The 15,799-nt window shown below is 39.7% G+C and overlaps 1 protein-coding gene across 1 annotated transcript in view; it reads right to left on the bottom strand.

Moving 5' to 3' along the window:
* The window catches only part of LOC121314660 (nitric oxide synthase, endothelial-like), a 42,329-nt gene that overhangs the window by 13,455 nt on the left and 13,075 nt on the right, over positions 1 to 15,799 (bottom strand). The window contains exons 5-13 of the mRNA XM_041248133.1: positions 15,615 to 15,706; positions 13,658 to 13,799; positions 12,932 to 13,071; positions 11,838 to 12,012; positions 10,568 to 10,669; positions 4,510 to 4,704; positions 4,145 to 4,209; positions 3,614 to 3,758; positions 2,461 to 2,565 (exon numbers count right to left, since the gene is read on the bottom strand). Coding sequence (XP_041104067.1) covers positions 2,461 to 2,565; positions 3,614 to 3,758; positions 4,145 to 4,209; positions 4,510 to 4,704; positions 10,568 to 10,669; positions 11,838 to 12,012; positions 12,932 to 13,071; positions 13,658 to 13,799; positions 15,615 to 15,706 — 1,161 coding nt within the window. The remainder of the gene's footprint in view (positions 1 to 2,460; positions 2,566 to 3,613; positions 3,759 to 4,144; positions 4,210 to 4,509; positions 4,705 to 10,567; positions 10,670 to 11,837; positions 12,013 to 12,931; positions 13,072 to 13,657; positions 13,800 to 15,614; positions 15,707 to 15,799) is intronic.

Here is a 15,799-nt window from a genome sequence, read left to right on the forward strand (position 1 = left end):
CCTCTGTTTGTCAGGGGTCATGGGGTTGAGCAGCGGTGTCAGTAGCCACCGCTTCAGTGGATACCTATTTTCCCCTATCAACCAGCCTCTCAGACTGTCATCCAGCTGAAACGTAGCTGCCACCTGTGAATTAGCGAGGATAAACGAGTCATAAGGGGAGCCAGGATAGTGAAGTAGTTTTTGGCATCACATACTACTTGCAAGTTGACAGAATCTGGCCCCTTACGATTCATGTAGAGGTGGGACGAGCCAGTGGTATAAAATGTTAGTTCAGCAGGTACCCTTAGTGCTATAGGCAAACAATGTCTTCTTCCAGGTCAGCCTGAAGCAGTTGGCAGATTTTTCAGTCAGTCAGTAATTGTTTGTCTGTTGAGGCAAAATTGCTGCATACATTATGTTTCAGAAAGGCTCAGAAAAAACAGATGACTTCTAAATATTTGGGGACATCTCCTCCTCCTCCTTTCTCTGTCTGGTCACATAGAAATCCAGTGCACTCTCTTTTTTCTCTCTCTTTTCTTTACCTGCTTCCCATTCAAACGCTAGCACTGTTGGCAGTTTGCTAAATCATTACAGTTATACGCAAATAAGGACACTCCGCTAAAGTTCAACCCATGTCCAGCACCAACCACGTGGGAGCTAAAACAGGGTTGCTAAATCACATAGGTGGGCAAAGTCTGCCCAGATATGCGTTTGATTTTGGTGCGCTAACTGTCCGCAAAAGTGTTTTGCGATTGCCTTAGGGGTTTGCGAACGTTGATAAATAGGGCCTATGGCAAAGTGGCTGCTGATTATGAACAGGTGCATAGGTGATGCAGTGCAGGAATAATCACAGACAGACCATCACTAACACGTCTCTGGAGCTGTTACCTACCCGGAACAACACTGCACCACTGTCACTGTTAAATTGTTATCACCCACCACGAGCACTACAACACCCACCTGGACTGGTGACCGTGTACTGTGTTATTACTGTGGTGCGGATAACCTGTATTATTTATTTGGTCTGCAAGCCATTTCATTGTCGTTTTCTTCTGTGCTTTACACATCGGTGTGTATTGCCGGAGGATTATTGTTTGATCGCCAGACTGGCATTTACACAACTCCGTTACATGTTAGATGTTTAATAACAACCAATAATTAAACAATAAAACAACCTATCTGGGCTATTTACTTCAATAATATATATGTGTACATTAAACTGTCCCATTCAATTACTATTGTGGCATTAAAATTATCATTTACCATTTCTTCTTCCCCCCCTTACATAGAACAACATTAGGCGCACCCCCAACTCCCTGAAAAGATGCACATGAAGTGCGCGCCCGCTTTTCACTGAACAACACTCGCAGCAGCTCATGGAACGCAGGCCACAAGCTCCAGTAAGCATTTTGTATTACATTTCAGTATTATGTTTATGTACATTCGTTATATACAAACTATCAGCACATAAAAAGTCCATTGCTGTAATTTAGTAAGGGAGGGATTTCACTCTGTTACACCTACGTTAATGGTTAATATTCCTATTTCAGGGAACCAGGGTTATGATAATAACCTAACGTTCCCCTTCAAGTAGGGAATATTAACCATTACAAAATGGGTGGGTATACCAAAGCTGTAAGGACATGGAGCATACATAATTTTTTTTTTTAAAAACTACACCGTCTTGTGTCTGATTCAAATACCAGCGTAGGCTGGAATAAAAACATTAGTAAGGACCCACCCTAATGTTCTATGAATATACCCAATCTGTCACAAGGACATGGTATACAACACTGAGCAACAAGCTAAGCAAACCACTTGTGCTTACCTTCCAGTAACTGAAACATTAGAATACACAGAAAATATACAGAAGCACGCTAGAAATAATAAAAATAATTATTATAGCGATTCCGTACTAATTCCACACTTCTTTGAAATCAATTGCTAAAAGGAGCGTGAAAATAGTCAGGAGGATTTGCTGTCAACTCTCTGATATTAATCAGGTTAGATTGAAAAGGAAAATGTCGATACTGTCAGGGTGAATAGTGAGTTTATGATCTTGGAGGCAGAGCAGCACTACGGCACCCTCCTCTGACGAGTGTCTTTGGTATAAAGTTTTCAGGTTTGGGTGTCTTAAAGGGGAACACCCATTTTGTCATGGTTAATATTCCCTACTTGAAAGGGAACAATGCTCATTACATGTTCTAATTCTGCAACTTTTCCACACAAGGGGCAGATTCACAGCAAATTACAGCACCTTGGTTTTGAATTAAGGGCTTATGAAATGTTGATCCATAAATGTCTCCTTTATTTCACAGTATACATTCTGTTCAGCAATTGCTGTCACCACATGTTTTGACAGTTATCAAAGGAGTTGTTATAACTTAAAAGTAAAATGAGGTAGATTTGTGCTAACTGGAATCTGTGTAACCAGATAGTTTGTCTTGAGAAAAGAAAGATAAAAAAAGAAAGTTTGATCACCTCTCCATTCTCTGGCGGGTCTCCGTTCCCGAAGGTGCTGGTAACGACCAGGACCAGATTCTCATGCTCCAGGTTGACAATGTCATACTCATCCATGCAGACGACCTGCAAATAAGAGGGAAACAGAGTGTGTCAACCATCTCACAGTACCGCACATCACTCAAACCCAACCAACAGAACACAGAGTGCATTAATATCACACTATTTGAACAGTGTGTGTTGTTTTCTCTCCTTGTTTTGCATTTCTATTTAGATATGTTGCTGTGTGTTTCCCATCCCCAGCACTGACTTGCACATTTTGCTTGTCTATAAATATAAAAGCATATTTGTACTAAAAAGCTAGCTTTCCATTAGTTTGAAACATGCCGAAACAAATCTCTTAAGTGTGTAAAAACACTAATGAGTTGTATTATCCTTCAGATTCTGTTACTACTAGGTTTTGTTACAAAAAGCAGCTTTTTATTGAGTTTTTTTAAAAAATAGAACCCACAATAAAATCCTCGATTTCATTCCATTTCTCTGAAATACTAGATGATTAATTGTTACATGCCAACTTGAATCTTTAATCTTTTTTGCAGGTTAAGTGGAATGAGAGTACAAAAGTTTCTGACATATTTGTATATTAAATGTAGTATGATCTGTAATGGTATATATTTTAAATATTTCAATATATTAAAGTGGTGTAATGACTGAACAATTAAATATATATATAAAGTATATTTAATAGTTTATTCCAAAATAGTTTTTTAATTGGATAGCAATGTTTTTCCAGAAATGTTATATGATGTTTAAATTGTCTACGTATATTATTTAATGTATTGTTCAATGATTGGATTAATTCATCTCCAGTTAGCAATTGTCGTGTATCTATTCTGAGGAAGATACACGCGTTGTGTTTTTTCTTTGTTCTGCTTGAATCAAAATGTTTATAAACTACATAACATTAGTGGTCATGTCTTAAACAATATAGTCCAGACTCCGTAAATATCAACAATTAAGAGGATGGATCTTCACATCCAGAAACCCATAACATATGTATACAAATCTTTTTCTTCATCTGAAAAATCCCTAATTGGCATTGTCACAATTACAAAAACCTCTGAACACCATTGTCAAAAGAGGTATTACATGAGCAATTTCCTCTATCCCCGACCTTAGGATTGAAGGCCTGTTTGAAGATGTCACACAGCATATGTGCATAGGTCTCAGATTTGCCTGTCTCCGTGGCATACAGAATTCTGGCTTTCACTCGCTTTGCCATGGCGTGGTACATCAGACTGGCAGAAAACGTTACTGCCCTGAAATAAAAACAGAGCAAGCTTTAATTCCAAATGGAATCATTTCATTATTAGTGTCCCGGGTTTTACTCATCCCAGAGTAACTATGAGAATAAGTTACGATGAGCACTCGTCTGCTGGGAAATGCTTGTGATGTGTAGAGGATTCCAGAGATTCTGTTAGCCCAGCTAACACAGCTGTATAATTATGTTCAATTGACAAGACTGCTGTGCTGAAGCAAAAGTAATTACATAAACCTTATCTGTTTTGCATTATCATTACTTACATAGATCTCAAAGTGCAGTTTATAGTAAACAGCACTAAACACTAAACAGCACAATGAACACCAAGTCACTAAGTGGAGAATGCCCAACTGGGAGTGTGGGTTAGTCAGCAAGCAGCATTACTCTGCGATTTCCTTGAAGGTTAACTTCTTCTTGGTAGAGAAACCCGGGAGCTTCCAGGGATCAGGCTGAAAGAGAGACAATCACAGTGAGGAAGAGAGATTTTTTACAGACTGTATCCTACATAGACCTAATCAATACAAATAATAACAACGTTACTCTAGTATAAATGGCTCACGTTACCCCAGGGCAATTGTGCTTTACATTCCTTTATTTGTGCACCTTTCATTATTGACAGGTAGAATGAAATTTGTGTGAGAATGATTGTTTTGCTGGATCAAGGACTTATGTACGATTTTGTTTTGCACATTGGAGAGCAGGCCTCTTGGGGTGCACTGTGAGAAAGATGCCCTGCTGATTTGGGGTACCTGGTAGGAGAAGAAGGGTGAGATGAAGTAGTTCAGCATCTCCTGGTGGAAGACAGGGGTGATGCTGCCGGAGATGGGTGGGACGATCCACACCCAGTCTGCAGGACAGCCCCCTCGCGTGCGATACTCATTCTCCATGTGCTTCATGAAGGACTCTGTGGCAGCGTGGTGGTCCACAATCGTCACCTTCGCCAGCTGCCGAAACAGACGCGTCTTTACTTAGTGTACCTCTTGATATCAACAGTAGAAAAACAGTAAGAAATATCTGAACTGTGCAGACAAGCCTCGGAGTCATTTTCTTTTATTGCTAATTTTAGTGACCGTAATAAAACCCTACACTTTCTAGATAATTGGGACAAGCGGGCCTGAGTGGTGACATCAGACCCGTAAGAAACACACAGCACTGCGAGTCAAATGAAATGTGAATGCGCTTGCTTGCACGTTTTAATAAATAAAAAGATTTAACAAAATACAAAACACTGAACAAAACAAACGGTGAGGTGGCCAAAACAAATAGGCAGACAAACAAACATTAGACGAAACGCCAAACAAGTATCATGCGAGTCCTCCCGCATGAGTACCATTTGTTTTGATTTTATAATTTATTTCTCTCCTCTCCTGTTCTCCACTCTCAAACACACCCAACCCCAAGTGAATGAAACGTGCCTCTATGTACAATTGTGCCAGGATTCAATTACTAATTAATTATTCAATTGAATCGCAGCACGTGAACTAATCTGTGCACTCCCTGTGCTCTCATACTAATACACATTTTATCTGCACTTGAAGTGATTGTGCAATCCCTGTACCTAAAAATACATATTACAACACTCGTGCTAAATAGCCCAATTAATATTATGTGCACCACTATATCCACATATAACAGACAACATGACACACACCACATACAACATGAAACATAAAAAATGCACGTGGGCGGGGGCACCCTGCCTGAATAATATAATTTTAATCTCACAGCAAAAAGGGACCAGGGGTGCATGGGATATATAATGTCTGGCTCTGTCACTGTTAATATTTCAGTGACCCTTGTGACTGCATTTTTCTTACAGAGCACACTCAACAGCTCTTGCAGACAATTCTCTGGTGCTGAGGAACCAGCAAACCAGATGGTAATGCTGCACAGAAGAGCCTCATCAAGCCTCTGCATCTCTGAAAGTGTGGATTTCTACGATTATTTCAACCTATCGATAATTGCAAAAATGGCCAAATGTACGAAAATTCTGCAAGTCCGAAAAATATTTGACCATCAATTTCCAGTTTAAATTTCCTAAGACTTTTCTCAGTCTGCTGCACAGATTATGACCTTCTACATCACCAAGTCACAAGGCCATGGACTTCAACAGCTGCACAGATATGCAGCTTTTTCCACGCACGCACTCGCAATGAAGTGCGACTCGCTACATCGAGGTGGTGGAGACGAAGTAACGACTACGCACAGTAATTTGAAAGCTAGTAGGTAAGCAACATGAATACTGACTTATATACATTGGAACATTGTAAACTCACAGATAACTGTAAATAAATGACATTATGCAACACTAAATACTATAATATGTCAGAGGGTAGGGTAATTGATGGCCGCTGTGTACCTTCGCCTTTTTTGTCATTTGTTATTCAGCACTAACAAGCTCAATAAGAGACAGGTGCCGTGGATCAATGCACCTATAAAAGCAGGCTCTGTCCAGCAAACTGAGTCTGAGTGTAGTGGTGAAGAAAAGGACTTTAAGGACGGCAGACGTACAGAGAACGAGCGAGAAGGAAAGAAAGAAAGAACGAAACAAACAAACAAAGGATATATTGGCTACGACTTTGAAACAAAATTAGATCTCGAGTAGTGGAATGGACTATTGGACTGGATGAGTACCTGAACCCGGAAAAAAAAAAACTTTTTTCTGAGCCATCAGACTGTCTATTATTGCATATTTCACATATTTCAAACTTAAAATGTTATTAGATCTTAATCTAAGTCCTAACAATAGGGAAAGATAACCTGATTAAACAAATGACATAAAAACATGATACTTTCTCAACATTTATTTATCCACAAATGATTCAACAAAAAGTATGTGAACCTTTAGATTCAGTAATTGGTGGCGCACCCTTGAGCAGCAATGACTTCAACTAAGCATTTCCTGTAACTGTTGGTCAGTCTCTCACATCGGTTTTGAGGAATTTTGGCCCATTCCTCCTTACAGAACTGCTTCAACTCAGTGACATTTGAGGGCTTCCTTGCATGGACAGCTTGCTTCAGGTCACAATATTTCGATGGGTTTAGGTACAGACTTTGACTAGGCTATTCTTAAGACGCGGAATTTCTTCTTCTACAGCCATTCTTTTGTAGATCTGCTTGTATGTTTAGGATCATTGTCTTGCTGCATGACCCACTTTTGGTTCAGCTTCAGCTCACGGACGGACGGCCTGACATTCTCCTCTAGAATCTTCTGATACAATGCAGAATTCATGGTTTTGTCAATGATGGCAAGCTGTCCAGGTCCTGAGGCAGCAAAGCAGCCCCAAAACATCATACTCCCACCACCATGCTTGATGGCTGGGATGAGGTTATTCTGTTCGAACACAGCGTTTGGTTTTTGCCAAACATAACGCTTCTCATTGAGGCCAAAAAGTTCTACTTTTGACTCATCTGTCCAGAGAACATTGTTCCAGAAGTCTTGTGCTTCACCTATGTGCTCTTTGGCAAACTTCAGACAGGCAGCAATGTTCTTTTTAGAGAGCAGGGGTTTCCTCCTGGCTATCCTGCCATGAATACCATTCTTGTTCAGTCTTTTTCTGGTAGTTGAGTCATGAACACCCACATTAGTCAAGGCGAGAGTGGCCTGCAGATCCTTGGATGTTACTCTGGGATTCTTTGTGACTTCCTTGATGATTTTCCGGTTTGTTCTTGGAGAGATTTTGGTAGGATGATCACTCCTGGGTAGAGTGACTGTGGTCTTGAACTTTCTCCATTTGTCTGACTGTGGATTTGTGGAGCCCAAATCCTGAGAAATGGTTTTGTAACACTTTCTAGACTAATGAGCATCAATAACTGTCTTTCTGAGGTCCTGAGAGATTTCTTTTGATCGTGGTATGACATGTTTCCACACACCTGTATGGTGAAGACCAAATTCACAAAGTTTCTGATCTTTATATAGGGTGGGGCCTCCCAAACTCACCCCTGAAGATCTACCTATTTATTTAAACACTTGATTCTAATTATGCATTTAATTGAGCTGATAAAACCAGGGGTTCACTTACTTTTTCACAAACCCTGAATCATTATTACCCATTGTTTGTCTAATTCATACACCATTTTGTTTCAAAAGACATGGAATTGGTTAATATAAACCCAATTGTATATTTAAGAAAAGACTGGTTTTGATTCAAGAAGGCTATCATGCTAAAACTACGGAATTTCCATAATTATCACTGGGGTTCACAAACTTTTTCTCGGCACTGTATACAGACACCGTGGTGTTCAAACCATATCACAATATCTCTGTGTCTCTGTGTTTATCACAATCTATAATTACCCCAACCCCTCACCAGATTACAGTACTTAATGACTAATCAGTCGTAGGTCTATATAAATGATCTGTTGGTTCCTGAAAATTAAAATTAAAATGTACTTCATTGTTAATTTCAGTGCTTTTTTATTTTCTTTTTCCTTTGGCCTTATTTGTGACTTCCATTTAAGGTCTTATTTGTTCCTATTCCTGGTCTTTGAACTTGATTTAGATTCAGGGATAACTTAAATTTAAATAAGTACACATTTAAATTTCAGAGTACATTCAGTGTGTTTTATTTTTTTTAATCTTTTTTTTTTTTTGTATATTGCCACGTTTTTATATTCTAAGACATGAATACGGTAGAATATTTGCTTGCTAATAATTTTGCTACAGTGGAGAAAGTGCAGAAACTGCAGATCAAAAGGTTGGGACCCAGCAGACCTCCAATAAAATGAGTGCAGGTGAATAGTGACAGAGGACTGGCACACAATCAAACTTTTAACGAGTTGTGGTATAAGCTTAGGTCATGTTGTTGTGCAAGTGAAAACCATAATCCACTGTTTTGCTTTCTTTGCCTCCTTTTTGTTAAGGCTTGGGTTGACACTGATGCAGCATGGTCAAGAACCGGAGTTACAGACCCGCAACATCTCTCCTTTAAATAAAAAAAAAGAAACATGAAAACTCAGGAGTTCGTAAAACATGTGAAATGCATCTAGGTATGTTAGGGACAGTGAATATTGTTGTCCAGCTCAGCACTGCTTACCAAAATGCCATAAAGAAGCGTAACAAAGAAGTGTCTAAAAACCAACACATACTTGCACACATCACTGAATGCATAAAGTTCTGTGGAGCTTTTGAATTGGCCTGTTGAGGTCATGACTCATCAATATCTTCCAATCCTGGTGTGTTTCTTGGGCTGGTAGATTTTGTTTCAAAGCTTGAGCATGCAATTAGAAACACACTTGAGGGAGTCACAGTCTTTAAAGGCACCTCAAAGACAGTAGAAAATTACTTCTAGGCTGTATGTTAGAGGTCTGCATGGAAAATATTGTGAAAGAACTGAAACAGACTGATTATGTTACTATTCAAGTCGATGAAACCAGTGACATTACACATATTTCTCAAAGTGTACTAGTTTTTAGGTACATTGTTCCCAAAACTGGAAGTGTTGTTGAGCGATGGGTTGCGTTGCAACATGGAAATGCTGACGCTATTTCCACAGCCATTATACAACAGCTAGATGCTATATTCAGAGAAGAAAGTGAAAAGGCTAAAATAATTGCACAGAGCTACGATGGAGCTAGTGTAATGCATGGGACAAGCAGCAAGTCAAGTTTCAGAGGTTAAAATTTTTTGCCAGACCATCTATGGTTTTTAACTTTTTTCTCTCTCTCCAAAGAAAACTGCTGTTTTGAATGAAGGTGGAATTTTCTTAGTCAATCAGTAAAGACAGTGTTTGAACAGCGCAATCACCTCTTAGTGTTTTCAAACAATTAGTGATTCAGGTGACTTTAACAGTGTCACAGTTAGAGAAGCTAATAGTTTTTGCCATAGCCTCATGGATAGAGTTTCTGTGCTTCATATACTTGTTCCAAAAGATAATGAAGAAGGTGGATATTTTGTATGGGAATCTCCATGCAAGGAATATTACATCTGTTGATGCAAATGAAGCGATAACTCAATTTGTTCAAAGCAATCAGGACATCCGAGCATCTGTTAGGACAATGGAACCCAGCCTCCCTGAGAACCTGCCACAAATGCCAAAAAGAAGGGGCCCAAATACCACAGAAGATTATGACAGCTGCCATGCAAATTTGTGACATCATCATCTCTCACGCAAAATAACGGTTTGCCTTCAGAAAACATCTTGTCTCTGCAAATTGCTGCAGAGTGACTGTTTTGAGGAAACAGTTCAATCATATCTAGTGCTTAGTAAGACTTCCTCGTCATTGACTTACAAACAGTGTATGAAACAGAAGATTTAAAAAATGCTGAAAATGCATTAAGTATGCTTGAACTGATGATATATAACAACTTGGACAGAATTTTTCTGGAGATTACAAAACTAGTGAAGATAGTTATTACCACTCCGATGACTACAGAAGAGGCATAAACACTGAAGCGGATAAAAACCTTCTTGAGAAACAGTATGAAATCCCAACAATTAAATGCTTTAGCCATGTTATCAATTGAAAAAGATACGATGTCTGATGTAGTTATTCCTGACTTTAATAATAAAATAATCAAAAGATTTGCCACAATAAGAGCAAACTTTTTGTATCGCTTCCAACAAGAAACAGATCCACTGGAGAGTGCTTCTACCACTGAGGTTGGCCCCCTGGCACCCCCTGCCCCCCTGCTTTCAATTTAACACATCACTATTGTTTCTCAATTTTTGTATGTAAAAGTTCTATTCACCATGCCACCAGATTGCAGTGCTGGTCAGTTACACCTGTGTACCTACGCTGCCCCAGGTTGGTCCTGGGGTACAGGTTTGTGCTCTGAGCAGCAAGTTGGTGTTGAGACTGTGTTACCTGGTAGCTGTGCAGCACAGCAATGTTGATCTCCACCACAGCCTTGTCCTTCCAGAGGGAGGAGGTCTTCTTGGTGTCCAGCCCCATCCGTCTGCCCACCTCCTACAGCAGAGAAACAAGGAACCCAGAGGAATGACAACTGCTTGTGCAACACAGAAATGACATTGCTAATATTAACACATAAGACATCTGATTTAGTCTTGGGGTTGTAAGCTCTAAGTGAGACTAACCGTACTGGAGCTATTGGTACTACTGCTGTACTTAGTAGCTCTACTAAGCATAGCAGGTCATACAACATATAGCCCTTTTGGATCGATGTTGAAATGAGCAGTTCAGAGCTTTATTCCAACTTTCATTGATAAATTAGAACTGCAGAAATGTCTCATTCTCAAAGGATGCCCTGCTAAGTATTGGTGAGATCGATGCAAAACCGGATAATGTTGTGTCCTGTACATTGTGTTTGGTGTTTACTCGAGATACATAACTAGAACATGGAAAGGGGCTCTGTTACACACTGCTGTTAGCCAGCTGTTTTATTGTTATGAAAAATGTAATTCTACCCTTGTTAATAACTGGCTTAATTTGCATGGTTCTTATTTAGTGAATTTCATTTTTAAAAAGACCATTATATGTAATTGTGGCAGAGCACAGCTCTGCCCTTTAGAAATTGGCAGGGATGGGGTTAAATTCCCCTACCTGCCTGGGTTCATTGTGTTCAGGTGGCTGGGGTTGATTAGATGATTAGTTTAATTAACGATCAATCAGCGCCCAGCCACCTGACATAAAAGGAGGCCTCTGCTTCTCATTTGAGGAGGGAGCTGAGGAAGCAGGTTGGGTTTTTGGTTGGTTGTTTGGAAAGTTTGAATCCAGTGAAGGCATTGCCCAGCCTGGAAATTGTTATTTTTGTAAGTTTTTGGTTTTTTTGTCTTTCTGTTTAAATTGCTTTGTTTTGGCCCTTGTGCCCTTTCATTTTTGTGTTTATTTATAATAAAATAGTTATTTTTTTGAACTGCAGTCTGTCTCTGGGCCTCTATCCACTCGCCAGCCTGCCACAGTAATAAGATATTTTAATATGGCAGGTGGTGCAGTCAAACAAAGCATTGTATTGCAAGGAGCAGGGACAACAGAAAAGCAGACCATTCCGCTCTCTTCTTCAGGCGACTGCAACTAAATTCTCTACACAGATATTTTGGGATTATTTCAGCAGCAAGCCCTGTGTTTTTCAGGAAAATACCTGATTTGTAACTAAAGTAAAAAATAGTGATGATACCTCCAGGATGTTGTATCTGTGGTTGTCGCAGAAGTTTCTGACTCCGACCTCAGAGCCCAGGTACCACCCATTAAAGGGGGCTGCTGTAAACTCCAGCCCTCCAATCTCAAGCATCATGTTGGACACTGCGGGGAGCGCATACCACTTCAAATCCAGTTCCGCAAACCACTCAAACCTACCAGAGAGAGAGAGACAAGCCATCAATTTAAATTACTAGCAATAAAACATTTGTTCTTATCACTAGCCAGAATATATTTTTTTTCTTTTTATATAGCACCTTTTGTAGTGGACCACCATCACAAAGCACTTTACAAAATACAAGACTAGGGGGTGTGTGAACTATGCATCAGTTGCAGAGTCACTTACAACAACATCTCGCCCACAAGATGGAGCACAAGGCGGTAAAGTGACTTGCTCAGGGTCACATAATGAGTCAGTGACTAAGCTGGGATTTGAACTGGAGACCTGCTGATTACAAGCCTGTTTCCTTAACCACTGGACCACACAGCACCCTAAAGATGCAGATTTGAAGATACAGAGATTTGAGATAGACATACTCCTTTGTACAAGGTATGAAGTTTTTTTTCTATGATACCTTTTAAATAGGGTCAGCTAAAATATGCATATAAAAAATATGACCACAAAAGGCTCTTTAGATGAGGTGGAAATCAAGGGCAAAGAAAATTCCTCTTATGACTCAGAAATATTTAAATTTCATATACATAAAACTAAGGACATTTCTAAATCAATATTCTTCATACTACATATATTTCTCACTCTATCTTATACAATCTGTATTTCTGGCCCCACTGCAACTGTGGCAGCAGTGAGTAAATAAATACCAATCTCTATCTCAAATCTCTGCATCTTTAAACAACAAAGTTATTTTTGGTAGATGTATCCCTTATGGTAATTCTATCAAAGGTGAAATAACTTTCATAGTAAATATTACATTTTTTGCCATCACTCTTGTCCTTCATACTTTTATTATACAATTGATAAATATACAGTGCTGGAAACAGAAGCCACATCTACACAGCAGTGGCTGGGTTGTTCTTCCTGTGGTCAGTGTGCACCGTGTGCTCAGGACTCACGTGGGGTGTGTGATGGACACCTCCAGGACCAGCTCGGCCGGCAGCTCAAAGAAAGCAGGTGGTTCGTCCCTTGCTTGCAAGATCAGGGGCAGGATGTCGAAGCGCCCGTAACGAGGCTTCCAGCCCATCTCGATGCAGAGCTGTGGAGACAAGCACAAGGTGGGCTGGGGCAGACACAGACATGTGCTGTAGAATAAGACATATGACTGCATACAGAGCTGTGAGAATAACCACAAGGTGACTGTAAACTAGAGCAGGACACAGTCATGTACCTGTATACTGTATATCAAAGTACTGTATATTACTGCATGCAGAGCTGCGAGGACAAGCACAGGGTGACAGTAAACTGGAGTAGAATCTGCCATGTCTACTGAGGAAAGGTTATAGTACTGTACAAGCATAGGGAACAATATACTGGAGCAGTACACAGTTATATTTCCATTAGTCTGTAATCAATGAAGTGTTGATTGGGTGCAAGAGAGGTTATCCCGGCTGTGTCCACCCTAATACAAGTTTACTATGGTATTTTTGCACTTTTACCATGCTTTTTCCTTGGTAATACCATGTATTAACCATAATTTACCCTGATTTACCATGTTTATTAATATACTTTACCATACCTCATTATTTTTTACATTGCTTTCCTATGCTTTACCATGCTTTCACTTTGTTTTATTATGCTTTGCTATGCTTTTACTATGGCAAACTTTTATAAGGCAGACTGACCTCTGTGAGCTCGACGTTGGCGGGATCCCCAATGACTGAGCCATCTGGCTGGCTGTACCCGGCGTAGCGATTCAGCTGAGGGTTCCAAATGCGGAAATCCGTGAGACCCTCTGACCTTTGCGGGAAAATTGTGATGGCCGATCTGCAGAGAGGAGGAAGAACAGAAGGGGGGAAGGTGGGCATAGTCAGTAACTGGCACCCAGCTTCTCCCAGTGGATCAGATACAGGTTTCCAAGCCTCAACCATCTGTATATTGAACAACAGGGCCTGCGTTGCTTGGCAACCGATTGGGCAGTTAGACTGCCCAGCGTTGAGTGGAGGTCTGGATTGGCTGGGGTAGCATGCCCAGGGATGCTGCACAGAGTTCAAAAAGTCTCTGTGCCACAGTTCAAGGAGCTGCAAGGCCACTGCTATATAGATGGGCGCTGATCTAGAACAAGTTTGTTTACATCGTGGAGGGAAGCATCCGCTCTGTAGTAACCACTACACAGAACCCCTCGACTGCAGGACGGTGCTCGTGAAGGCTGCTCAGCCAGGACTGGGAGGCCGGGATTTCGGAAGCAACAATAGTAGGTCAGTTTAAGGGATGTTGATCCCTGTAATATAGAGAGGGTTACCATAGGAGTAGGAGGTTCTTGGAGTGGGACATTCCTTTTAGTTTGACTGGCTCTCGCCATTTTGTGTGGCAAACGTTGTGATTAGGTCAGAATCTGACCTAAAATATTATTATTATTATTATTATTATTATTATTATTATATTATTAATAATAATAATAATAATAATAACCTAAAAAAGCTTTCATGTGCATTAATAATTCAACCATAATCTAATGTCAGATTCCTAACCTGTATATGTATAAATTAATACAGCTGACAGTCTGTAAACTTTTCTGTTTTATATCACACTAAACCAGCCACATAAACTACAATTAGAATGTACAGGTATTAACTACTTATTTCCTCTTCTAAGAAAACACATCTTTATACCCCGATAAACACTTAAGTGACTATAACAAAATATATAAAAAAAACAATTGGCTCATATGTATTAAGCATAAATTATATTACCCACACTTTGTATAGGAATTTTAAGCTTCATGTAAACAAAAAAGAAATCAATAAACAAACAAACAATGGACACTGGTGGTAGACTAAAGAAGTTTAATAAGAATAAAAAAAATGTTTTGTTTTTTTTATGTAGCGACTTGCTTTTAACAAACTTCATAGCCAATCTTGCCAAGACTATGTATGCAAAGTTTCGATTCAATCGCCGTAACGATTTCAGAAAATAAAAATTACAAATTAAATATGGCCACCAAACTATGCTAAAGATTTTTTTTTTTTTTTTTTTGGTGTGTCCTGCATTTTTGTGAATGAGAAGGGTTACACCAGACGTAGCAACATCTGTTTGTGACGTAACTGTCTGTGTGAGTAGGGAAAGAATTTGAAGGATAGTCATAGCTTGCCTTATTTAAGATCAAATGTGACTCATTCACATGTATCCAGCTATCATTTCATATCATTTATGTTAATACAGCTTGCATTGGTGTCCCGAAAATGACACACTTGAGCTATTTCCCACAAATTGCTATTTTAACCTGTAGACTTAAAGGTGACTTAGTTTAATCCTGCAAGTGTGTTAGACAAATGTTTTGGCTAGTGCCGCCTTCAGTGTAACAGAGATACTAGCCAAAAGGTTACCATCTTGACTTAGTTTCTTTTAGTTTTACCTTAAAATTGTTATTTATCTATGGTGTTCAGATGAACTCAAAGATGTGTTACTAATGTATTTTTTAATAAGAGGTGGCCCGATTACATAAATTCGGCCCAGCCCTTAACTCTGCACCTTTTAATAGTGCCACCCATAGTGACAGAAGAGCTTGCGGTTTATCCAGACCTTGGCTTGGCTGAGTATGCAGACTCTACGCTACACAGAGAAACAATGTACTCTCCTCACCGCAGGTTGCCCTTGTTGGTGGCATACTTTATGTGGGTGCAGATGTGAGTAAACATCTCATTAGCCGAGCTGCAGTCCCGGGCGTCAAACACCTGTGGAGCCACAAACAAAAGATTGTTACACAACAGCCCTGACTAGTTGATACCAGAATTCAAACAGTACCAATGATGAAACACTTGCCAGTA

Source organism: Polyodon spathula, chromosome 4, assembly GCF_017654505.1.
Source record: "Polyodon spathula isolate WHYD16114869_AA chromosome 4, ASM1765450v1, whole genome shotgun sequence".
Taxonomy (NCBI): domain Eukaryota; kingdom Metazoa; phylum Chordata; class Actinopteri; order Acipenseriformes; family Polyodontidae; genus Polyodon; species Polyodon spathula.